This window comes from Sus scrofa, chromosome 2 (assembly GCF_054392235.1).
Source record: "Sus scrofa isolate SSC_HxYL_T2T_F1_AM1 chromosome 2, Sscrofa_HxYL_maternal_Yorkshire_Landrace_v2.0, whole genome shotgun sequence".
Lineage (NCBI taxonomy): Eukaryota > Metazoa > Chordata > Mammalia > Artiodactyla > Suidae > Sus > Sus scrofa.
The window spans coordinates 117,072,240-117,099,797 of NC_139384.1; the positions used below are offsets into that span (position 1 = coordinate 117,072,240).

The 27,558-nt window shown below is 35.3% G+C and overlaps 2 protein-coding genes across 6 annotated transcripts in view; one reads left to right on the plus strand and one right to left on the minus strand.

The window, feature by feature from the left end:
- The window catches only part of LOC110259429 (uncharacterized), a 904,175-nt gene that overhangs the window by 719,983 nt on the left and 156,634 nt on the right, over positions 1-27,558 (minus strand). The gene's annotated exons all lie outside the window — the stretch shown is intronic.
- On the plus strand, positions 52-26,918 carry FAM174A (family with sequence similarity 174 member A). 4 transcript variants are annotated; one of them, XM_003123804.5, is made up of 3 exons: positions 52-644; positions 13,308-13,442; positions 26,025-26,918. In XM_003123804.5, the coding sequence occupies exons 1-3, from the start codon at positions 208-210 to the stop codon at positions 26,026-26,028; spliced, it is 576 nt and encodes a 191-aa protein (XP_003123852.2). In that variant the 5' UTR covers positions 52-207; the 3' UTR covers positions 26,029-26,918. The 4 variants fall into 4 exon arrangements, 3 of the variants coding, with proteins under 3 accessions (XP_003123852.2, XP_084870245.1, XP_005661615.2); XM_085014119.1 differs by lacking the exon at positions 26,025-26,918 and adding an exon at positions 20,120-20,207; XR_014838421.1 differs by lacking the exons at positions 13,308-13,442; positions 26,025-26,918 and adding an exon at positions 3,963-7,055 and having other exon boundaries at positions 52-3,718.

Here is a 27,558-nt window from a genome sequence, read left to right on the forward strand (position 1 = left end):
GTCCCTAGTAGCAGTGGCTGCTGAGATGTACGAACTTCCGGTTCTCCCGGCAGCTGCAGCAGCTGCCGCCTGTGCCACCTGCTGCGGCGGGCCTTAGCCCGGGATTTGGTCACCCTTTCTTCGTTCTTCGCTGCTCCCATGGTCCCACCTGGAGCCAGGGCGGTGGGCCCCGAAGCTCCCACGTGGTGAGAGGGCGGTCCGGGGACGATGAAGGCAACGCACTATCGCTGCTGCCTCAGCCACCTCCTCGCCTCCGCCCTCCTGCTGTTGCTACTACTGCCAGAGTTGAGAGGGCCTTTGGCGGTGCTGCTGCAGGCGGCTGAGGCCGCGCCGGATCCCGGGCCTCCAGACCGTGGGCCGAGGACCCTGCAACCTCTGCCACCTGGCCCCACAGCTCCCCAGTCCCCAGGCCGCGCTCAGGCCGAAGCGACAGGACCACGGGGCGCAGAGGGCGGCAATGGCAGCTTTCCTGGGGCGGAGCTTGCTGCCGACCCAGGCGGGAAGGCGGGGGAAGAAGGCTCAGTGGGTGGCGTCCTTGCTGTGAGCCCTAACCCCAGCGACAAGCCCATGACCCAGCGGGCCCTGACCGTGTTGATGGTGGTGAGTGGTGCGGTGCTGGTGTACTTCGTCGTCAGGACGGTCAGGTGAGGCGAAGCCTCGATGAGCCTCCTTTGCAGGCCCAGTGAGTGACCTGGCATTGCCCTCTCCCCGCCCCCAGTATCATGGGTGCAGGCCTGTGATAACTGTCTTAAAAACCTGTGGTACCTTTGGGAGAATTTAGACCACCAAGTGTTTCTCTCTTTCATTTATAAATTATAAATTAGTACCCAATTTCTAAATCAATATTTATATGAGTAACTGAATGGTAATACGGAATGATCTTATTATAGTATTTTATAAAATGTAAAAGAAGAAAAGTTCTTTTAGCAGCAGTTTCTTAGTGTTGGCTTTTAATCCGTCACCTTAATAATTTTCTTGTACCATATGAAGTTTTATACATTCCACCTTTTTTGATCTGGGAAAGTGAAAATTTGGTATGACAGTCACTAATAGTGACTAATAGTCACTGATATGACTTTGTCATAGTCACTATTAGAAACATCTAGGTATTCATTTTGCATGCCACAAAGTAATCCAAAGCGAAGTGTTACTAGTTGCATGATAAGATGGAAAACTGTTACCTATGCATCAAAGGGGAAAAAAATGTCATAAATATGATCTAGTTTTAATATTGGAACATATGCTTAATATCCTAACAAAACTAAGTATATCTGATTTTAAATTTACAAAAATTTGAATTAGTAAATCAAATTAGTAAATTTGATATTTCACACACAAAAAAACCTTTCTAAAATGAAGTCATCTATAAATAGCAATCCCAAATCATTCAGAAGTTTAATTTTCAAAATGAGTATTTTTGAGCCTATTCCTACTGCAGAATGTTAGATTGTAGAATTATCTGAATTTCAGATTCCATACAGATATGGACACTTAATGACATCTTTCACTTTACATATGATGAAACTGACCCAGAAGGGTAAAGTGATTTAACTGGTGTCCTGAGGGATCTAATAATCTTCTGTGATTGTACAATCCACTGTTTGCTTTGTTTGAATTTTTTTTTTCCATTAGCACAGTTTCTATATCTTAACCTATGATCAACCTTTTGATTAAGTAAACCAGGTTATTATGTTGTACCAGGTTATGAATAAATGTAGATGACTATCACTTATTTTTCTACTCCCCTTAATGCCTTATCAAGTAGAAAAGGAATTAAAAATTCCTATTAGTGATATGTGTTATTGTTATAAGCAGCCCTACTTGACACATTCCATTGTTACTGAAGTGAAGTTATTTTATGGCACCAATCATATTAAAATATTCTATGTAATAAGACTGATTTGGAAAATCTATTATAAAGCCTCTTTAGGTTAATTGGGGACCACCTTTTTGAAGGGTTGACATGCGAAGTCAAGACCTCAGTGTTAGAAGACCCAACCAAGAGAAGAGCTGAGGAAACATTGTCTAGTTTCCTCCTTTATAGAGTGTAGGTTTACAGGAATGCAGAGGTTTATTGTTTTAGAAAATAATTCACATTTTTTAATATGATTGCCTACCTGTACTATTTCTTATATATTTTAAAATAGATTTAAATTGAAAGTTTCATTTTAAACATATCTATTTATTATCTTGTGAAAGGAAAACCAACATCCCTTGGCTTAAATAACTAATTTTAAAAGTACTATGTAAACCAGTGGTTCTTGACATGTGGTCCAGGGAACCCTGGAGGGTATGAGGGCTCTCTGAGCCCTCTTCCTGGGATCTGTAAGAATTATTTTCAAAGTAATATATTCTCTTATAGGTTTATAGGTTCAAATTCATTGATGTAGTTTCAAATTCCACAGTGCGACTAACTTTTAAGAAACCACCTCATGTTGAGTTTTGCTATTACTATCAAAAAAGAAAAAACACCAGTATCTACCATATTTTTTTTTTCCCACTGTACAGCAAGGGGGTCAGGTTATCCTTACATGTATACATTACAATTACAGTTTTTCCCCCACCCTTTCTTCTGTTGCAACATGAGTATCTAGACATAGTTCTCAACATCTACCATATTTTGTACAGTGTTCTATACTGGGAATATAGTAGAGAATAAGACGGACAATGAGTCTTTTCTCATAAAGACTATATATTAATCTTAGAAAGCCTACTTGGTTCCTTCTATATATTTTCCAGTTTCTACAGAGGTGATCTAATTGCTGTTTGGAATATTTCCCAAGTTATTTCTAGTTACATATTTGTTATAACTGAATTAGAGTAAAACAAAACAATATGGATGTTTCATGGAGTTCAAGCATTTTACAAGTGAGATATTCTTGGTGTTTTCTCATGTCATTTAATGAAATGATGATTTTAGTCCATTCTTCCCTCTTGGAACAAATAAATGATTCTGGTGTGCCATCACACATATTTTGGAAGGGGGGGTGTCAAAGTGGGCATTCACCAAAATGAATGATTTTCATCCTAAAATCAGCAAGCAAAAAGTCTAATTTCTAAACACTGCCCACACATTGTTAGCATCAATCAAGCTTTGGACATCAGGTGGCCAACTGAATTTAGGACTTGGACTGAATGAATGTATTAGATGCTAGTTAGAGTCCAGTTTTTCTCACCCATTGGTTCAGAACTTGGCTGTTAACACACCATGTTAGTGAGTTACCAACAGAATGAGACTGAAAAGACTATACCCTTCCAAGCTTTATAGAAATGAAGATAGAAAATCAATGGCAATAAACATTTATATAAGATTATAAATAAGGTAAAAGCAAAATGAAGGGTCTTTATTCTTAATAGTTTAACTGAATTTGTTACCAATCATTTAATTCTTGAGTAATTTTCCTCTATTGATTTCTATCCCTTTATACTATCCTGACCCCCTTTCAGTATAGCCTTATGAGAAGTCAGATTCTCTGAGCTCGAATCCCAGATATGAGCTGTGTACTCTTGGTTGAGTACATATGATCATAGGATTTTCTGTATTTAAGCAGTATTTATCATATGAACTGCTTTTTCATGTTATGTAACACTTAGAAATTGATATTCATGTGGGGTGAATTCTTGAGACTATTTACCCTGATCTCTAACTTGGGCCCTGTTAGCTATCCCAAAGGATGGAGGAAATCTTTGTTTCAGCACATCAGCAAACCACTTATGTGTATGACACATTGGTTGGGGTGTGTTTATAGAGTGGTGCCGAATGTGGACTATGAAAGAAATTGTTGGATCATTATCATAGGGGCCACCTTTAAATCCACATTCTGAAAATAAAGAAAATGAGAAGGAAACACACATTTGGGTGATGGAAGATGGCAACCTAACTCAGAGAAGCTATGATGCTCCATGCCCTTATCAGTTAGAAAGTTTTTCCCTGTAAGCAATACAATGTGACTCTAACATAGGGACATATTTTGTAGTTATTGTTTCTTATGAATTTAAGCAGGCCCAGGCCTGGTTCAGTGACTTTATGAGATTACCAAGAATTCTGGCTTTTTCAAAAACATCCTTGTCTCACCCTGGGATGGCTACCGCAGCTTTCAGCATTATGTTCTCACACAATAGTATCTCAAACAGGAAAGAAGGGAGAGGGCTTCAAATGAAGCCTCCTCTTCCTATGTTCATTTTTATCAGGGAAAAAAATCTTTTCCAGAAACCCTGCTACTTGAGGTATCCTCTTCTATTTCATTTGCCTCAACTTCCTCATCTACTTAGCCCTAGACAATGACTGGCAAAAGGGAAGTTATATTTTCATAATTGGTTTGTGACGGTTATTTTGATCATGATATGTCTCTTAGGGCTCAGCTCAGTTGTTATCTAAACAAAATATTTGTTCTGTTAAGGCAGAAGAAGAGAGTTTCCTTTTGGATAAATTAAAAGCAGATTCTGTCCAGTGATCAAAACTAAGAGGTGACCTAACCAGAAGAACACAAATGTGCTTGTTACTGCAAGTAACTACCAAATTAGTACTTTTTCACTGTGAAAGGATGAATCAGAAAATGCAGTTCACTGAGCAGTATATCCATCTAGTATAATGTAAGGTCACTGGGTTAGGGATCAGAAGAATGGTAACTAATTTTGAACCTTGGTTAGATTTACTTTGAATCTTTACGAAGAGCTTAACATTTAGCTTAATGTTTAAGAACCCAGACTTGGGAGTTGAATTGCTTGTATTTGAATCCTAGCTCCACCATCTCTTGTCCCAAAGTTATTTTTTTTCCTAAGCTCTGACTTTCCATGTTTAGAATGAGGAGACTTAAAGAAAGGATTGTTGTGCAGATTACATCAGGTAATGCTTGTAAGACGCTTAGCTCAATGCCTGACGTGTGTGCACACCCAATAAATAGTAACTATTACTAATGAAAATTTTTGTATCTAGAATTGCAGTTGTAATGTATACGGGCGGAGGGGTAATACAGTAATATTTTGTAATATTTCTCCCATACCATACTCAGGTCGGGTGGTATCTGACCTGAAAATATAATCAGCAAGAGGTTAGGTCTGACAAGGCTAGAGATTGGATGAGGAGTAAGGGGTAAAAAGGAAGTTGTAAGAGAAATATGCTGGAGTGTTGGTCAAAAAGCCATTCAAGAGCAAGAAAGAATGAATCCTGGGAGGTGCTAGTTTGTAAATAAGATGTTAAATTTGGTTGGAAAATAAACCCATGCTGAGCTGTGAGAGGTGGAGTTCAGGAGAAATCAGTCTTAACAGGTCAGGCTCTAGGGCCTAAAAGAGAACACTAAGAAATCCATGTAAAGACAAAGAGGAGAGATGACAAGGGAGCTATGAGCTCTGCACTTTCGTAAAGGACACTTCATAGCTAAGCTCTATGATATTTACTTTGGGTTTACCTCACTTGGAGGTACCCACCAGAATACCATCAAGTGGGAGACAAATCTAAACACAAGAACTGATTGTATGAGCTGAGTGACAGGGAGCTAGGTGAGAAAAGAAGTCTATCAGAGAAAGCAACATTTCAGTACCCTGAACACAGATGAACATGTATTTGATCTTTTCTTTTTTTAACTTTTAGGTATTAGCAGTGAACATGTACTAGAGATGAGCAGTGGCAGGATAGCTTGTTAGAGAATTTTCTATTTAGTGCTGCACTTGGTCAAGGATGTGATGGTGACAGAGCTTGGTAACTGTTAGGACAAAAGAGAGGACTCAAGAATAACTAAAAAAAAAAAAAAAAAAAAAAGCCAGAGGGATTCAGAAGCACCGTAGTCTGTAACTTAGGGTCAATTGTTCATGATAGTACCATTACTTTATATTAAAATGGAATAATCATAATAATCCTTCAGATAAAGGAGTGAACTCATTTTATCCTGTATAGTTAGGCAAGGATAGCTCTAGCATTGGATATGGCTCCATGTAGAATACTGAGAATTTAACAGAAAAACAAAAGTTTGCCTTTGAAAGAATGAACTTCAATTGTTTAGTGAATAAGTGAAGGATAACTACATGTCACAATATAGTAAATTTATATAACCAGAAGATAAAAATGAAGGTCCACAGTGCAGGATACAAATTTGGTACTGTTGATTTTAATTTAGGTCACACATGAGAATCACCTGGGCTAAAACAAGAGGCTACTCTACCTAAAATATCTTAAGTACCTTAGAGGTGCTAGAGCAAATACATGTATTCATGTTTTGTTTTGTTTTGTTTTCCCCAATACATTATTTTTTTTTCTACTGTACAGCATGGTGACCCAGTTACACATACATGTATACATTCTTTTTTCTCACATTATCATGCTCCATCATAAGTGACTAGACCATAGTTCCCAGTGCTACACAGCAGGATCTCATTGCTAATCCATTCCAAAGGCAATTATTTATATCTATTAACCCTAAGCTCCCAATCCCTCCCACTCCCTCCTCTTCCCCCTTGGCAACCACAAGTCTATTCTCCAAGACCATGATTTTCTTTTCTGTGGAAAGGTTCATTTGTGCCATATATTAGATTCCAGATACAAATGATATTATATGGTATTTGTCTTTCTCTTTCTGACTTACTTCACTCAGTATGAGAGTCTCTAGTTCCCTCCATGTTGCTGCAAATGGCACTATTTTGTTCTTTCTTATGGCTGAGTAGTATTCCATTGTGTATATATACACCACATCTTCATAATCCAATCATCTTGTCAATGGACATTTGGGTTGTTTCCATGTCTTGGCTATTGTGAATAGAGCTGCAATGAACATGCAGGTGCATGTGTCTTTTTTAAGGAAAGTTTTGTCTGGATATATGCCCAATAGTGGGATTGCTGGGTCATATGATAGTCTCCCAAAGCAACAGAATAAAAGCAAAAATAAACCAATGGGACCTAATCAAACTGACAAGCTTTTGCACAGCAAAGGAAACCAAAAAGAAAACAAAAAGACAACTTACAGAATGGGAGAAAATAGTTTCAAATGATGCAACTGACAAGGGCTTAATCTCTAAAATATACAAACAACTTATACAACTCAACAGCAAAAAAAAAAAAAAAACCCAATTGAAAAATGGGAAAAAGACTTGAATAGACGTTTCTCCAAGGAAGATGTACAAATGGCCAACAAGCACATGAAAAAATGTTCCACATCACTGATTATTAGAGAAATGTGAATCAAAACTACCATGAGATACCACCTCACACCAGTCAGAATGGCCATCATTAATAAGTCCACAAATAACAATTGCTGGAGGTGGTGTGGAGAAAAGGGAACCCTCCTGCATGGTTGGTGGGAATGTAAGCTGCTACAACCACTATGGAGAACAGTATGGAGGTACCTTAGAAAACTATACATAGAACTACCATATGACCCAGCAGTCCCACTCTTGGGCATATATCCGAATACATGTTTAATATGTTTAATTATTCTCATACTTCGTGTGCATGTATGTCCAGATTTAGAAGGCTATTATCTAAATTATAATTGAAAAATTGGCCAGCTCCCTTAGGTTTTGTTGTTCTGGTTCTGAAAACGATGTTCTTTCAGGCTTCTCTTATCCAGAGGTGATGATTTGCATATAAAATTGTTGGTATATTTGTTATACAAAGAAAATGTGAAATATATTATGAATCTGTATATTTCAGTTAGTTTAGCAGATATTTACTAGGCATCTGCCTTATGCCATTCCCTGTATGCTATAGGCATGCTGGTAAGAACAAATCTATTTACTCTTCCCATGAAATTAATGTTCTAATAGGGAAGACAGATAGTAACACGTAAGTGTTCAAGCACTCTTTTAATAAGTACTTTAAAGAAGATGTACATGGGTGATGTGAAACCAAATGTAGGTGTGTGTTTGTGACCTAACTGGGTTAATTAGGGAAGCCTTCCCTGTAGTTGGATAGGCAGTAACAGCAATATTTTGGTGGCCAGTGACAAAGAAAGCATGCCTATTATGAGGAAATGAGGGAAAGCTTTATCACTGCAGTTTAGAAAGAGAAGTAGAATGTACAGCGAAGAGCAACATGAGGCTAGAGAGAAAAGTATAAGCCATCCTTTGTTGAACTTAATAAGCTATATTACAGAACCATTCCTTACTGCTGAGCAGTAGGAAACCACTGGAAATTTTAGAGGACAGAGGGTAGGTTGGTGGGTTACCAGAGTAGATAGAGGTAGACAGTTATGAAGCTATTTTAATAAAGCAATTGATAACAGCACTGGTGAGCACTGTAAGGGAAATTAAATGATTCTCAGGAAGTACAATCAATAGGACTTTGTGATCATGGCAGCCACCGGGGTACACTTATCAAACCTCCCTTTAAGAGACCCTGCTCCAGGGACAGTCTAGCTTCCACAGCTTTGGATCTATCACAGCATCCATGCCAGGGCCTGAACCTGTGATTCCTAGACCTCTTTCCAGTTAGTGATTGAGTGTAGTCAAACCTGGTCCTTCCCCTCTCTAATGGGCAACCTTTGTTTAAGGACATCCCGTTAGTCTGATGAGAACTTTCTCAGAATTGCACCGTACTGGACTGCTCTTCTTACCCTGTCATCGTTTCTTTACTCTCACAGGTGTCAGAGCTGTATCACCCTCTGTAGGATTTGCTGTATCACCCTCTGTAGGATTTTCTCATGTTCTCCTACTCCCTCCCTCTTTATCCTTCAGATTACATTTTACCCTAATGTAATCTCCTGCACACTATATTAGTTTGCAAGGGCTGCTGTAACAGAGTACCAGAAACTGGATGACAACAAAATTTTTTCATCTCACAATTTTGGAGAACACACGTTCAAAATCAAAGTATCAGCAGGGTTGATTCCTTCTGAGAGTTATGAGGGAATATTCTAGACTGAATGTTTATGTCCCTCCAAAATTCATATGTGACTATGTTTGAAGATAGCATCTGTGAGGAGGTGATAAAGGTTAATGAAGTCATAAGAGAGGCACCCTCATCCAGTAGGGCTGGTCCGTTATAAGAAAAGGAAGAGACACCAGAATGCTCTCTGATTCTTTGTGCACACAAAGAAGAGGGCTGCCTTACATGTCAAGAGGAGAAGCCTTAGAATGAAGCCTATCTTGCAGGCGCCTTTATCTTGGTCTTCCCAAACTTATGAATGGTGATAAATAAATTTGTGTTGATCAAGGCTTCAAGATATCAAGACTATTGCACTTTGTTATGACAAACTGAGCAGACTGTTCCAAGTCTCTCTCCTTGACCTTTAGGTAAGGCCATCTTCATGTTCACTTCATGTTCTCTCTGCATGCATGTTTGTCTCCAAATTTCATGTTTTTATAAGGATACAGGTCAGGTTGGAGTAGGGCTCCTTCTGATGACTTCATTTAAACTCAAATGACTCTGTGAGGACCCTTTTTTTGATCAAGATCACATTCTGAGGGGTTAGGATCTCAACATAAAAATTTGGAGAGGGACATGATTTAATTTCTAACAAACTCATCTCTTGTTGATGTCTGCTTCTTGGAAAATTTGACATTTCAAATGATGGATTAGGTCTGGGAATAGGAGAAGAAAATGAGAGTAATTTTAAGATTAAAAAAGTTTACTGTATGTTATATATCAGGTTGGATTTTGTCATGAAAATCATAACTAAAATTGTGGCTCACCAATTTTTATTTATTTATGTTTCAGTGCAAAAAAAAAATGAATTCCAAAGTCACTCTTAGTCACTAATTTACTTTTTTGCCAAAAATAGTCAAGGCAAACAAATTCTGTATCATTAGTTGTACCTTTATTTATATTTACTCTGCTTTATCATTATGCCTCATCACATAGGAGAGTGTATACATATAAAATATACACTAAATATATTCCTTCCCCAGACTAGTTTTGTGTGGGTAATAGAAGAAATTAAGAAATGATATTATGTAGATAATTCCTTACATATTAATGCCCTGCAGGCATCCAGTTAAAATAAGAAAATCAGATTAGTACAGAAAGTTATAGCAGGTTACATTGATCGGTTTTCTCCTTTTCATTGGGTAGTAAAACGAAATGGAGTTTTATTCTGTTGTGTTTATTTTATATGGCATCATACATTTTTACATAAAATTTTATCAACCTTACTTTAGTAGTTTAGTTTTATTTTTAGTTTTTAGTTGTATTTTTCTGCTGTAGCTTTTACATGTTATTTAAATAGGAATAATTCTTACCAACCTGAGTATAATGGAACATTGAGGAATCTGCATCTCTCTTAAACCAGTATTTGAATAATCCTTGAATACCTAGAAGGTAGCTGATCAAGATCATATACCTGTGAATGCATTGTGATGAATGAGTATAATTCAATATAATAACCATATTGCTATTTTCTTTTGCCTTCCTATTTTGCCTTCCTATTTGCCTTCTTATTTTCTTCCTATTTGCCTTCCTATTTTGCTTCCCTATTTTCTTCTCTGCACATTTATATATAAAGTCCCAAATTTTTTTTGTTAACAAAAAATTTGTTTTTAGATTCCAATTACGCATTTACTATGTCTGGTTAGAAATGTGTGCATGTCTATAATTATATGTATGTAATTATTAATAGACATAGACAAGTTTGGGCATCATGAACTTAATGAAAACATTAATTTGTAGAAAAAGAACCATAGCTGTTAAAATTGCACGAATTTTAAATCCTCCTTTATTATTTTGTTTAAAAATAATGTACACTGCATATTAAAAGATGGAAGTAGCTTTTTACTTAAAATGTCGATATATTTTTATCTGTATTGTATTTTGCACTTAATGTTTATTAATTTTAAGTAGATGGTTCATTGAATTAGCCCAATAATTTTAAAGCTTTATAAGTTTTTCTGGCTTTTTCTGAGAAAGATAACTGCATATTGATGCATTTTATTATATTTGATGTTTTTATGACCATAAAGCTGTCAGAATTATATAGCCATCATTGCATATATCTTTGGACTTAGCAAAGACATTCTTAGGGAGATTCCATTTTAAGTTTAAATTTTATTTAACAATATTCTGGGTGTATTTTTTTTTTACTTATTCTATGAATTAGTAACATTTATTAAAATGTTAAATTCATTTTAATTGAACTGTATTCCCCTATGTATTTGGTGCCTGAAAGTGCACTGTTTTAGCGTATGAAATAGGTTCTTATTAAAGAGCTTGGATTCATGTTCAGACAGTGGTATTTATATACATACTAAAAGACAGTATAAGCTAGAATAAATAATAATGTGCTCACACCAATGCAGTCAAATATTTACAGGAAACTAGAGAAACTAGCATTATTGGGCAGATTAGATTAGCCACTCATTAAAGATTTGGAATTCATTCAAAGTATGTGAATGACCCTGAAAGTGGAGAAGAGTGTCAGCTGAAATAAATGTCAAAGGTCCTTAACCCTCCATGTTCATATAATTTCCTTTTTAAAGAATGGCAAGGTATCCTGTGACTGGCAGTGACCACCTCGTTATTAACATAGTGATTATTTGACATATATGACCTGGAAGAATCTGGTTTATTTTCAAAAATAATTTCACATACTGAAAATGCCAGAATGTTTGGAAAGCCATATGGTTTAAAAAATTGAGCAACAGACCAGCAAAAAGGAAGAGAAGAGATTATAATTCTGAATATTCTTAACTTATGCTGCCACAGAGCTTCACTCTTGTGTATTCACTTTTCTATATCAAAGCTATGCATGCAAATGTTAAAAGATCATGTGTTCAAAAGGACCAGTAATGAACTATAACTCTTCTGTACTTTTCTATTTCTACTTCCACTCTCAACACTTTAATCATTTCTGTTCTTAGTTTTTCAGGTAATTACTTTTCATAAGTCTAAACCTGAGTTTGGCAAACTGACTCATAGACCAAATCTGGTCTGCTGACCTGTTTCTTTAAGACCTGTGAGCCAAGAACATGTTTTACATTTTTAAAGAGTTGGTTGTAAAAAATCAAAATGACAACCAAAAAAATTTAAATGAATGTGTGACAGAGACTGTAATTGACAGTGTGTAAAATATTTACTATCTGGTCCTTTATAGGAAAAAATTAGAAATCTGGTCTCTGTGAGGTACGTGTGCGTTTGAGCATGCACACACATACACAGAAACATGCACACATGTATATATACTCGTAAAGTTAACAACCTAAACACATGTAATTTCTCACCCTATAAAAAAGACTACCTTATACTTCCTACTGTCACCAATTCTACCTCATTTTTGCTAGTTATATTAGTATTCACTCTCCCATTGCTTTTATTTGTAGCTTTAAATTCTATACTTACACATCTGTTTCCTCTTCTTCCATCTTTGGATGGGCATATAGATAAGTAGATAGATGTATAGGCAGTGATTAGTAGAAATTATCTGTTTTTTTGCTGAGGGTTAGTAATATTTTCTAAATTTGGATCACTAGGCTAGATACTTCATACCCAGAAGCTAGCACAATGCCTGATGCTTAATAAGACTCAAATGTGTGTGTCTGTATTTGTCACACATATAGTATATATTACAGAGGCTCGTATTGCTCTGTGTTTAGTGCTGTAGTAGTAGTATCCCTTATCATACTTATTACCTCATAGAGTGAATCAGAATTTAGGTAAACCTATTTGTTATTACTTGCTGAAGTATCTTCTATTTTGTTTTTAAATCCCCATAGATACTTGTATAAAACATATTTTTCTGTGTGTTGCATTGGAGGCAAATGAGGCATTGATATCAGGGTCAGTTAGGATCACTGAAATAGAATGTGATGTCACTTGGGTGCATCTTCATCAGACTGTGTGCTACCAAGTAGTAATATGGTGAACAAGACACACAGGGTTTTTCTCCTCATGGAACTTAGTGGGAGAGACAGGAAAATGTGAACACTCAAATGAACATATACATAATACATATAAGTGCTGACTGGGTAAATTATATGAAGGAAAAGAACAAGTTACTTGAGAGAGAAAAAGATAGGGCTCTAAATCATGAGACACCTTGATAGATATACAGATTAACAATTAAGGGTGGAATAGAAGGCTTCAGTAAAAATATGGTATCAGAACTAAGACTTTAGGGGTTATCTGTCAATATTATAAGCTGACAGAGAAGAAAGTATGTCAAATAGAAGAAATGATGATGGCACACAAACTTAAAGGAGTTAGTTTTATTTAATAAATAATCCTAGGTGGTAAATCTGTTACATTTCTAAAATGGAACTATTATGACATTGAATGTTTCTGATGTCAGAAAGAGGGATAATTTATTTTTACTTTATGAATAAATATAAAATAAAGATAATCTATACCATGCAATAATTTTTATTCATTAATATGTTGTGTTTACTAGAATGAGAAGAAGAAACCGAAAGACTAGGAGATATGGAGTTCTGGACACTAACATAGAAAACATGGAATTGACACCTTTAGAACAAGATGATGAGGATGATGATAACACACTGTTTGATGCCAATCATCCTCGAAGGTAAGGGTTGAGCAATTTAATTCCATAAATGAGGAGGGAATTTGACAAGTAAATTGAAAAAATAAAGTAGAATTTCATTCAACAATTTTTATCCTAAACTATTTTATTCAGTTCTGTTTAATGAAGTTCTTTGTGCTACGCAACCAATAGCTCCCATTTGCATTGTTTTCCTAAAATAGATATAAAGAATAGAATATCACACCCCCAAAAAATCTTTATTGTAGATCTTGCAGAGCTTTGTCCTTTTAACTGCTACATACTGATAATATGTATTAATTAACTGTGTGTGTGTGAGAGAGAGAGAAAAAGAAATATTAGAAAATTTGATTTTCTTTTCGCATTCTGAAAATATTTTGATTTTAGTCTGGGTTATTCTGTTTGTACATGGTGTTTACAAATTGTGACAAAATTGTGCAACTAATAGTCTGTGTTGTGATAGTGTGGCCATAAAGTCTATTCTCAGATCTGTTCTCACTGAGTGTTAAGATCTTTCCTAAGAGATTTGAATAAACAAAACTACATAGATATAGACTTATTTCATTGCAAATGGAATGAGAAAAGGAGGAAATATTCTACTCAATAGGAAAAGATTCCACTCTATGTTTTAAAAGAGGAGGACTTATTTGGGTGAAGCAAAACTGCAGTCCAGAATCAGGTATAAATACACAGAGCACAGAAATATGGGGGTTAAGAAAGCTCAACAAAAATCAGACTATTAAATTGTATGACAGATAGAGGCTTTTAGTTGCTGGTAATTCAGTCATGAAATGTGAATTGTGCAGTTAAAATAATATTAGAAACTAGACATATAATCATGAAGAAAACAGCTATATTTGTTCATTAGGGATTTAGTCTGCTAATGAAAATAAACATGAATAAAATTCATTAGAATGTATTTATTTAGAAAATTCTAAATTTTTTTAGAACATTAAAATATACCCCCTAAAAGCCCTTAAATTTTCTACTAAGTATTGTACAATCTCCACTGAGTCTAATATTGTCAGGTGTTAACTGCTTCTTTAGATGTGACCAGATGAGGTTGCTGGCATGCATTTAGTAGCCACTGTGTGTAATACTTATCTTTACACACTAGAATGAAAGTAAGAATAATTGTAACAATTGGGAACTGACACTGACTGAAGGAATAACTGGTCATTTCTCTCATCTCAGGCTCGTCCTACAGAAGGTGCTCATTGAATGGCATAGGGGGTGGAGCCTCACATTTTATACAATTATTTTCTTTTAATTTTCTGTAAAGTTTTTATAGTATTGAAAAGTGTCATATCTGTAGTTTTTTAAAAGCTAAATGTGGGAGTTCCCATCATGGCTCAGCAGTAATGAACCCAACTAGTAACAATGAGGATCCTGGTTAAGGATCCAGTGTTGCCGTGAGCTGTGGTGTAGGCCAGCGGCTACAGCTCCAATTTGAACCCTAGCCTGAGAATTTCCATATGCCACAGATGTGGGCCTAAAACAACAAAAATATATAAATAAATAAAAGTAAAAAGCTAGATGCATATGAGGTCCCTCTTCTACACAGAAAAGGAGACCAAAAAGGAAGTTGTTGACTTAGGAAATTGAGTTGTTTCCAAAGAGGAACTGAATCTGGACCCCATTTCATCTACTTCAAGTATGCTCGACCAAAGACAAAGGTTGCTATGTCAGTAGAAACTACTCAGAGTTTAGTAGTTGTAAAGATGGTAGTTTGTTGAGGGAATATGAGCAGCAGAATGTCTGGAATGCAGCCTGTTGTGTGTGCATGTATATTTATATACGCAAGTCACTGTACACGAGGGTCAGCTGTGTCAAGTCACAGAGATGTTCAAGGTTCATTTGTTTGGCTTGTTGTTGTTTATTTGTTGTTGTTTTGAGGGAAATATAAAAGTTATATAATCTTTCAAAGAGTTTGGTACTACCTTGCTGTAATTAGATAACTAGTGATGGTATTTGATTGGAATGAATGTAATCAGATAATCAGATCTGTGTTGTAGAAGGATACCTTTTATAGTTATGGGACAAGTGGCCTAAGAGAGATGAACAGGGACAGAACTAGGGAAGGTAGGAGAGGATAGAGAAGAGGGGGACAATTACCATGAGATAGAATTACCTGTAGCCATCTTTTATTTGTATCCTGTCTCATCAGACCTTTGTCTCATACTTATCCCTCTCTTATTCCCTGCTTTTCATGAATCTTGCATTTCTTTAGGAGCTAAACATTAATCAAAGTTATCTAAACAGAGAACAAATAAAAATAGGGTGGGATGAGAACATACAGTTGGGGCACAAGATGCTTAATTGGAAATGGATGGTTCCAAAAAGCCTGCTGGAAGCAACATGTAAATTGAGACTTAACACATGACTAAAAATTAGCTAAATGAAAGGTGGAAATAGGGGTGGGAGTTACAGATCTGGAGACACCGAGTACCAGAAGAAAAAGAAAATATAGTGTATTGCAAACACTAAACGACGTTAAATAGATATTAATTATTATATTAATATGTGTGATATAAATGGGTGAATGAATGATTTTTGAACTTTTAATGCCAAAGGGGGAATTATGGGTAAGGCTAAACATAGAATCAGAAGCCAAATTGTGATCCATGTTAATCAGTTAGAAATTATTTGACCGGTTACAAAAAGCCACTTGGATATTTTTAAGGCAAATAATCAAAGCTGTGTTTTGAAGATTAATGTGCATAAATTGGAGGAGAGTAAGATAAGGAGGAAGACTGGGAAGACCAGTTAGATGATGCACCTCCATGGGATGGCCTGTACTAGGTGACAGGAAGAGAAATAGACAGGAGTAGATTATTCAAAAGACTTTGAAAGCTATTACCACGAGATTTAGGTATTATGTTTGGAAGATGAAAAAGAGAGAGATAGCAACATTCTGCATCTATTTACCCCAAGCTCCCAGTCCCTCCCACTCCCTCCCTTTCCCCCTTGGCTGGGATCCTGCTGTGTAGCACTGGGAACTCTGTGTAGTCACTTATGATGGAACATGTAATGTGAGAAAAAAGAATGTATACATATAAGTGTAACTGGGTTTTACCATGCTGTACAGTAGAAAATACATATGTATTTTATATAAATGATAAAAAAAATTAAATAGTAAATTAAGAAAAACTAAACTATAAAAAAAAGAGAGAGAAATGGTAATCACAACAGAGAAGCAAGTCTCGGGGTGAAGATGATGATGATTATCAGTGATACTGATAATCAAATCATCTTGCGTTTTTTAGTATTATTACACCATTTACTAAAAAAAAAAATCTTAGAACAAACTTTAACATACTATTGTCAAAATAAAGTAGGGAGAACTGCCAGTTGTTACCTGTACTTACCTATTCATTCATTCATTCATCCTATAATTGAATGATGAGGTAGCTGATTTATATAGCAACTATTTAATGCCTGGCACTGGCCTGTGTGCTTGGGACACATTAAAGCAACAGAAACAAAAAGTTAAAAAAAATAATCCTGAGATTGAGGGGTTGATGGTTCATTTTCATTTTCACTTTCACTTTTCCTTCTATTTATCTCTGTTGTTTGATTTTTTTTCTTCAAAGAGCATATATTCATGTGTTACTTAAAAAACCTTTTTGGAAATAATTTCAAATGTGCAGAAAAGTTACAGGAATAAAAATAGTAGTATAAAGGATATCCCAAAGTTTTTATCTAAAATTACCCGTCTTTAACATTTTATTTGTTCTCTTGTGTTCTCTGTTTGCCTCTCATAATACAGATACAGAAGAATGCATTCCTCACATTTTATGTTTAAGTGATGTTCTGATATTTCCTCACAATTACATTCAGGGTATGGCAGAAATTCTACATAGATCTTTCTACATCCTTCTCAGGATATTGTATCTGGAGACACATGGTGTCCATCTGGCCTTCATTAGCAGAGGTGATTGTGATACACCACTTTAAAGTTTTGTCTAATTTCTCCAGTATGGCCTGGTTTTTTTTCTCCCTTTGGAAGTAACAAAGAGGTTTTTTAATCATGAAAATATTCTGCTTCTTATCAAAATTTCCCCCTAGGTTTAATTCCCAGTTGTCATGATTCTTGCCTTCACTATATTAGTTACAAAATAAAGATTTTCCAGCTTCAGCGTTTCCTCCTTATTTATCAGTTAGCATTGACACTGTTCTGTAAGCAAGAGCTTACCCTCATTTCTTCTTTTTCCCTCTCTCTCTCTTTCTCCACTTATTGGCAATATTGAATCATGATTTTCTCTTTTTTCAAAGGTTTATAGTTCACTGATGTACCTGCCAGTGGGAGCCTCTTAAAGCTGGTTTCTGTGCCCTTGTGACTTGCTCCCAACAACATACTTGCACCCAACAACATCAACACCTCTGCCTATTTGCTCAAACTTATAATAAAACTAATAGAATCTTAGAACCACTTTGCCTATAGCACTACAATAAACAAACCTACTAAGAAGAGTTTGGAATTTGTTTGCAGTTTTCTCCTCACAACCTCATCAAGCCTGAGACTGAGGGTAGTCAGGTATTTCAAGTGATTTGGCTTTGTTCTTTTTTTCCCCCTCTCTTCAGTGTCATTATAGTAGTCATTTGAAATATAATTTAAGTTGTTTGCTTGCTTCTATTTTAAATTTCTTTTGCTCTTCCAATTTTTATTGTTTGTTTTTAATATGAAGAACACTAACATGATTCCAAAAGTAAAAATTATACCAACAAATTTTTTAAATATATGCTCACTCTGATACACTCAGAGAAGTATCTCTTTTCTCTCCCTTCCACTCCATTCTTCCCACTCAACCCACTATAGATAATCAATTTCATTATTTTCTGGTATATCCCTCTTTGGTTCTTTTGATAAAAGTTGGTTTAAATATGTATGTCTTATTCTCTCTTCTTTTTTTTTTTTTTTTTTTTTTTGTCCACACCTACAACCCATGGAAGTTTCGGGCCAGGGATCAAACCTGCCCCAGAGCAGTGGCCCAGGCCACTACAGTGACACCTAATCCTTAACCCTCTACAACACAGAAGAATTCCTATTTCTCTTCTTTCTTACACAAGAGGTAGCAAATCATGTATACTCTTTCATATTTTTTGGTGCACCTAACAGTATCTCCTGGAAGTCATGCTATGTAAGGTTTTTTTTTTTTCAAGGTCTATGTGCACAGGGCTATCTTTTTCCAACTCTCACTTTGATGAAGGTAAACTCATTTTTCTTCTGCCAATAAACAGCAGTTTCAAAGATATGTGGGTAGAGGTGTGTTTATATTCTTATCACTTTTGTAACTCAGAGGTTATTTTCTGGTAAGACATATGGTCCAAACTCTCTTACTTAATTTGAAGTAGATTCAATGGGCAGGACTTTCTCATCTTCCAGTTTTGATATTAGATATTAAACCTTTGTTACCCATCAATTTATTCAACATTTCAAATATATTTTGTAGAAGAGATGTATACAGATCTATCTCAATTTAGGATGGGTTTATGTCCTGATAAAGCCATTGAAAGTATCATTAAGTTGAAAATGGATTTAACACACCTAACCTACTGAACATCATAACTTAGCCTAGCCTACATTAAACATGCTCAGAGCACTTACATTAGCCTATAGTTGGGCAAAATCATCTAACACAAAGCCTATTTTATAATAAAATGTTAAATATTTCTTGTAATTTATGGAATACTGCTCTGAAAGTGAAAAACAGATTGATTGTATGAATACAGAATGGTTTATTGTATCATTTGTTACCCTCATGATCCCATGGATGGTGGAGAACAACAGTTCCCTGCTTCTGCACAGCATCGTAAGAGAGTATTATTGCACTAGCCTGAGAAAAGATCAAAATTCAAAACCTGAAGTATAGTTTCAACTGAATGCATATTGTTTTCAGACCATCATAAAGTCAAAAAATCATTGTCAAACCATCCTAAGTCAGGGGCTGTTTGCATAGATCCTATTGTGTGACTCACTTTAATAATAGTGCCATTTTCTGCTCCCCAAAAAAGGGAAAAATCAATACTTAGATGGAGAGTGTATCACAAGGTCTTCCTAGGCCCTCAAAGATTTTCATTAAGAGCTTCCCTGAGCAGTCATATAAATGATAGAAGAAACCAAGGTAATGGATGATAGTGGGAGAGAGAATGTCTTCAGAGGGATAAGATCAGGCAGGGATCCTATCACTGGGCCGGGGGGAACCTGGACAGAGTTGGGTAACAGACTATAATAGGTATCATTATAATAATCACTTCTTAACAGATACCTACTTTAGTGTGGGACACTTAGGATACTGTTCTAGGCTTCTTAACATCTACAAGGAAATCATGAAGACCATCTTGAGAAGTAGTTTCTATTGCTCTCATTTTAAACTGAAGCTCAGAGAGTTTAAGTTTTCTAAGCTTCTCTTCCTGCTGCAATTTCATTCCATTTTTAAAATGTTTATTTGATTTATACCTATAAGGAGAATAATTCTAAAGTCTGTTTGTCCTGTCTTCCCTGCTGACACTTGCTCTTCTTTGTTTTCAGATGAGGACCCCCCAAATTAGGAATGTAATATTATTATTTGCCTACCTTGCCAACCTCAGGGCAGAATCATATTAGTTTATAGTATATAACTGTAGGTGATTCTTGTTGGATCACCTCTCATTGATGCTTCCTTAAGAGCTTTAAAAATTAGTTCATCTTCATTTTCCAGATCTGTCCACAAAATAACAGGAAGCAAGTCATTTATTTCCAAAGAGGTAAATTTGTCCTTGCTTATGATTTAATCACAGTATAAAACTATCCTTTTGTAGTCAGCTCTTTCTGAGAGGGGTGTGTTTAATGTGGCTTTTAATGCAGCAAAATTTTAATAGTGATTGTTGGTGATTAATATTTGTAGTAATAATTTTCACTATTTCTTTGTATCACATTGAACCATATGAAACTGCTAGTATACAGTTTAATGAGATAAAACCGATGTCAGCTTCAGGCATGGTACCTCAGGGCTCTAGCTTCTATTTTCTGTAATCTTTTTGATTCTGATTGTCTCCACTGTGTGAACTTCATGTTTGGGCCAATAATAGGATGGTGTCAGCAGTTCCTATGATCATGCCCAAAATAGTCATTTTCAGTGGCGCTTAGGGACCAGATATTTTATGTTTCTTGGGAATGAGAAAAGTTTCCTCAAATCTCTTAACAGAGCTTTGTTTTTGTTTTCCCTATCACTGGTTTTGTGATGATTCTTAAACTAAACCCTGGCAAGAAAAGTGTAACTCTTATGATTAGTTTGGAATTATCATTTGGAGATGAATGGATATTGAGGAATTAACTGTCATGACCACTATGTCTAGTACATTAAGTATTGGGGATATAATGCAGCTAAATGGGGAAAGTTTGTAGATTTGTGGGGAAAAAAAAAAACAGCTCAACAGATTAGTGATTATATCCTCTCTTGAATTTGCTACTGGTATCATAATTTTGTATATTAAAGATAAGTTATTTTGTTTGGTTAATGAAATATTTTCAAAAGGAATTATAAAACAGAAAATCAGTGCCTTAACAACTGTGTGGAACTTTTTAGCTCTCTCAGAAAAACCAATGAGAAATCAAAGACAGCTACATATTAACTAAAAATTACCTTCATTTCTCTTAAACCACTGTTTTGGAAATACTCAAAACTAATCTCATAAACATATTTAAATAGTGTTTTACAACACAAAACAAGTAGAAATAATACCTTCTTGCCCTTCTGTTTGACTTCTGCTGAACAGTAATTATTATTTTTTAATGATATATACTAAAGGACATTTTGACAACCTTGGTAGCAGCTTTTAGAAGCTAGTAGTTCTGTTACTTCAAGGATATTCTAGTAATGTTGGCCAAGTATGCAATTTTAAAAACCCTAAATTTGGAGTTCCCTTTGTGGCTCAGTGGAAATGAACCCGATTAGTATCCATGAGGATGCGTGCAGATTCTATCCCTGGCCTTGCTCAGCAGGTTAAGGATCTGGTGATGCCATGACCTGTGGTGTAGATGTTGGGATCCTGTGTTGCTGTGGCTATGGAGTAAGCTGGCAGCTGCAGCTCTAATTCGACCCTAGCCTGGAAAGTTCCATATGTTGCAGGTACGGCCCTAAAAAAAGCTAAATAAATACATAAATACCCTAAATTTGCTTTTTTAACCATTTCTATTGCACTTCATTATTGTTCTATTATATGTGTTTATTATATTTGTGCTCAATGTTACTTGGCCAGAAAACATTTTCTCAATTTTAACATAAGCATATCAGAATCAGAAAGCAGATTTTATATATGTCTAACCAGAAACTCTCAGTAAGAAGATCTTATTCAAACAGTTATCAATTTGAAGATTGTTCTAATTTCTAAATCACTGCTTTCAATATGAAGCATAATATTTTATCAGAATAAACACTAAGGTTATTTAAAGCTAATAGAATACATATAGGAATGTGTCAAAGTACTAATGCTAAGTTTTAGATAGAAATTACTATTTAAAGATGTCCAGTGGTGTGTTACTAGTAGAATATTCTGTACTTAATCCACTTAAAGGGAACTATTATTTTTATTGTTACTTAAACAGGTAATAAAAGAGAACTTTCATGTAGTTTTTTTGTTTTACTTTTCTGTGGACATTGAACCTAAGAAAATCTGCCTTGCTCCATTTATCATCACAATATCCTTGTTGACTAAGAACATGATTAATTTGTATATGATTTTACCAAATGTTATGTAACATCACATTCTGTTTGGTAATGCTATTTTCTCATCTGACCACATGGTCTAGAGTTGCCCTGTCTAATTTGATAGCCACTAGCTCTGTGTGGCTCTTCAACATTTGAAATGTGACTAGTGTAACTGAAGAGCTGAATTTTTCATTTCATTGAATTTTAAGTTGAAAATTTAATTTAAACTGCTAGATGTGGCTGGTGGCTGCTGTGTTGGACAGTACAGTCCTAGAGCAAAACTGATTGATCTGGTCTAAACTAATTCTATCAAATGAAAACTCTCATGGAACAGTTGAATCACAAGTTTCTGTTCATATAGAAATTGATCTACTAAAAAAAACATGCTTACTTACTACTTTGGTTCAGGATTTATATTTTGCTGTGATAGTTTGGATTGCAGACTCCCTAAGGTATATGGGGGGATAGGTGGGAATGGTTTTAGCTAACCAAATCCAACAACATATAGAAAAGATCACACACCAGGACCAAGTGGGATTCATCCCAGGGTCACAAGGACAGTTCAACATATGCAAATCAATCAATGTCATACACCACATTAACATAACAAAAGAAAAGTTAAAAAACACATAATCATCTCAAAAGATTTAGGAAAAGTATTTGATAAAATCCAATATCCATTCATGATCAAAACTCTTACCAAAGTGGGTATAGAGGGAACATACCTTAACATAATCAAAGCCACTTATGACAAATTCACAACCAATGTAATACTCTGTGGAAAAAAGGTGAAAGTCTTCCCAATAAAATCTGGAACAAGACAAGGATGCCCATGCTCACCACTTTTATTCACCATAGTATCAGAAGTTCTATCCACAGCAATCAGACAAACAAAAGATATAAAAGGTGTCCAAATCGGAAGAAAAGAGGTAAAGTTGTCACTGTATGCAGATGACATGATACTGTAGATAGGAAACCCTAAGGACTGCACACAAAAACTACTAAAAATGATCAACAAATTCATCTGAGTAGCAGGATACAAGATTAACATTCTGAAATTGGTTGCATTTCTGTATACTAACAATGAAATATTAGAAAAGGAATATAAAAATACCTTTTAAAATTGCTTCCCCCCAAAAAAATAGACTACCTAGGAATAAACCTGACCAAGGAGGTGAAAAGTTTATATGCTGAGAACTATAAAACATTAATCAAGGAAATTAAAGAGGATTCAAAGAAACTGAAAGATATTCCATGCTCCTGAACTGGAAGAATTAATATTGTTAAAATGGACATACCCAAAGCAATCTACAGATCGAATGTAATTCCTATCAAATTACCCAAAACATTTTTCACAGAACTAGAACAAACAATCCAAAAAATTTATATGGAAACATAAAAGACCCAGAATTGCCAGAATACTCCTAAGGAACAAAAACTAAGCAGGAGGCATAACTCTCCCAGACCTCAGACACTATTGCAAAGCTACAGTAATCAAGACAATGTGGTACAGGTACCAAACAGACATACAGACCAGTGGAACAGAATAGAGAATCCAGAAATAAACCCAGACACCTAGGTCAATTAATCTTTGACAAAGGAGGCAAGAATATAAAATGGGAAAAAGACAGCTGTCTCTTCAGCAAGTTGTGCTGTATGTAAATCAGTGAAACTAGAATACACCTTTACACCACCTTCAAAAATAAACTCAAAATGGCTTAAAGACTTAAACGTAAGACAAGACACCCTAAAACTCCTAGAAGAGAACATGGGCAAAACATTCTCTGACATCAACCATACAAATATTTTCTTAGGTCAGTCTCCCAAAGCAATAGAATTAAAAACAAAAATAAACTAATGGGACCTAATCAAACTAACAAACTTCTGCACAGCAAAGGAAACCATAAAAAAACAAAAAAAAAAACCTTAAAAAGTCAACCTACAAAATGAGAGAAAATAGTTTCAAATGATGCAACTGACATGGGCTTAACGTCCAAAATATGCAAACAACTCATGCAACTCAACACAGATGGCCAACAGGCACATGAAAAATGCTCAACATCACTAATTATTAGAGAAATGCAAATCAAAACTACAATGAAGTACCACTTCACAACAGTCAGAATGGCCATCATTAGTAAGTCTACAAATAACAAATGCTGGAAAGGGTGTGGAGAAAAGGGAACCCTCCTACACTGTTGGTGGTAATGTAAATTGGTACAACCACTATGGAATGCATCATGGAAGTACCTCAGAAAACTAAATATAGAACTCCCATATGATCCAGCAATCCCACTCCTAGACATCTATGTGGACAAAGCTTTCATTCAAAAAGATACATGCTCCCATATGTTCATTGCAGCACTATTCACAATAGCCAAGATATGCAAACAACCTAAATGTCCATCCACAGATGACTGGAGTAAGAAGATGTGGTATATATACACAATGGAATACTACTCAGCCATAAAAAAGAACAAAATAATGCCATCTGCAGCAACATAGATGGAACTAGAGACTTTCATACTAAGTGAAGTAAGAAAGAGAAAGACAAATACCATATGATATCACTTATTTCTGGAATCTGATATATGGCTCAAATGAACCTATCTATAGAAAAGAAACAAACTCATGGACATGGAGAACAGACTGTGTGTGCCAAGGGGGAAGAGAAAGAGGTGGGATAGACTGGGAGTTTGGGGTTAGTAGATACAAACTATTGCATTTGGAGTGGATAAGCATTGGGGTCCTGCTCTATAGCACAGGGAACTGTACTTAAAGCAGAACATGATGGAGGATAATGTGAGAAAAAGAATGTATATGTGTGTGTGTATATATATATGTGTGTGTGTGTGTGTATATATATATATATATATATATATATATATATATAAAACTGGAAGTTAACAGAACACTGTAAATCAATTATAATTTAAAAAAAAATGGGGTAGTTCCCATTGTGGCACAACAGAAACAAATCTGACTAGTGTCAATGAGGATTTGGGTTTGATCACCGGCCTTGCTCAGGGGGTCAGGGATCCAGCATTGTCCTGAGCTGTGGTGTAGATCGCAGATGTGGCTTGGATCCCAGGTTTCTGTGGCTGTGGCATAGGCTGGCAGTTGTGGCTGTGATTCCATCCCTAACCTGGGAACTTCCATATGGGTGTGGCCCCAAAAACCAAAATTTAAAAAAATTTTAAGTTAGTAAAATCTATACACCTTTGGCTTTGGCTGAACTAAATGCTTTTGGTTGTAATGGTTCTTATAAGCAAAAGTTTCTTGTAAGCTGTGGTTTGGATTAAATAACAGTAAAGCCTAATATATAATTAGAATTAATGTCTAAAAAAATATGTGGGATAAAAATATAACCTCATATTACCATAAACTAGTCAGGTAAGAAAATGAGCAAACCTATTTTGTAAGGTTTATAGAAAATCTTATCTTCTATATGGATAAATTGTAACTGTATTTTAAATATTAAAAGCATTTTTTCTGTTTCACTGAATATACTTCTAGGCCCGCAGCTACAATTAATCTTCATTTCTAAAGGTTTAGAAATAGGATCAGTTAAGAATTGTATTTATAGAAACCAAACAACTATATTATATACTTAAGCCTACTGAACTTATTTATGAATGATTATGTAAGGATATCACTTTAGTATGACTGTGAAATAGTCTTTAATTACACTAATTATATATAAAACCCCTTTGAAAAAGTTAGAATTATAATTTAAAGAATAGTACCTGAGATAATGAATACAAAGTTATCATATGTTTTATTGGTGCCATTCATTATAATTTTCCTAAATTAAATATTTTCATTATCCTCCTGGCACTCCAAATCTTTGGAAATATCTTAAAATGTCCTTAAATTGGTTCCAAGACAAATGTTTATAGTGTATTTTTTCTTGCAGATAAGAATGTGCCTTTTGATGAGAGAACTTCATCTTTCTACAATGAAGAGCAGAATTTCTACATTTAAGGAATAAGAAGCCACTTTATCAATGGGGGGGGTATTTAAGTTACATATATTATGATAACCTTAATTTGTTGTTGCAATAAATACTCTATCATTTTGTTATGTGTTTGTATAGAAGTGCTCTTAATGGGCTCAGAGTTGTTGGGAGTAAATTGTACTGTAATATAAGTCTGAAGATTACTTAAAAGCAGGGTGTTTTCTGATCAGTTTTTCTTTCTTGCTTACCTTATTATTGTAAACTATTTTATATACTAATCAGTGTTGGGGTTTTTGTTTGGATTTTGTTTTGGGGTTTATTTTTTTGACTGGTTAAGGTTTTATTTTTGTTTGGTTGGTTTTGTTTTTTTTCTTTTGGATTATAAATCCCAACAACGAAGTGGTGTGTAAAAATAATTTAAAAATCTCTTTACCAAGATGTATTTCCCATTTTTGTGGGGAAAAGAAGCCAAATTTATTACTTTGCATTTGGGTTTCTTAAATATTAAAAATGTCTGAGTTGTATGCACAACAATAAATATGGTTTAAAATTCTTTGAAAGTAGTACAGACAGAATGTGTTTACAAAATAAACCCTAGACTATATAGAATCACATTAACATATGTATTTTATATGATTTCTAGAAAAATATGTCAAAAAGTGTTCTATTTTAACTTCTTTATTAAATTATGATACTCTTGATTAGATATTTCAGAAACCAGTGAATTTCAAAACCATTTATGTACAGTATTGTGAGAAACAGAAGTTACTGTGAAAATGTTCTTGTCATATTATGATGTAAGAGTGTAAGGAATTAAAATAAATGCATAGACTTTGGAGTTAGACAGACCTAGATATAGAGATTGACTTCATTATTTTCTGAACATGTATTTAACCCTATTCAGCATCAGTTTTTCACATTCTAAAAATTAGAGAAGAACTTATAGGCAAAGTATGGGTCACTAACTCTTTTGCCTGCAGGAGCCTGGGAGGTAATTTAAATGTGTGTGTCAGGATAGGCTAGGTCATAACGTAGTAACAGATGGTCCCCAGATCACAGTGGGTTACAGCAAAGATTTATTTCTCACTCATGCTGCCCATATGTTATGGACTGTGATTCTGCTCTTCATTGTCTTTTCTCCAGGGCTAAGGCTGATGGAGAAACCTCTGCCTGGAATACTGCCTCATAGCTAAATGTCCAGATGTGGTGAACTGCATGCTAGTCCATAAGCTTCTGCCCTAAAGTGGTATATTTCATTTCCAGTCTACATTTTATTGGCCAAAACAAACCCTGAAGCAAATCTAGAGTTCAGCAAGGCAAAGATAGGTAATCCTCTAGCAATGAGGTAAATTGGAGTATTTGGCCACTTAAAATGCCAACTTAGTTTGTACCTCTATGCTGACTGGCTTATCACAGTGAACCGAGTTCTCCTGATGTCAGTGCATCTGTGTATACTGTACATATAGGGACTAAAGAGAAAATATATTTCCTC

Excerpts from the sequence above, each read along its gene's own strand:
- FAM174A (XM_085014119.1), top strand. The coding sequence starts at position 208 with ATGAAGGCAACGCACTATCGCTGCTGCCTCAGCCACCTCCTCGCCTCC. Across the intron at positions 645-13,307 it reads TTCGTCGTCAGGACGGTCAG|AATGAGAAGAAGAAACCGAA; the intron begins GTGAGGCGAAGC and ends TGTGTTTACTAG. Across the intron at positions 13,443-20,119 it reads GATGCCAATCATCCTCGAAG|ATCTGTCCACAAAATAACAG; the intron begins GTAAGGGTTGAG and ends TTCATTTTCCAG.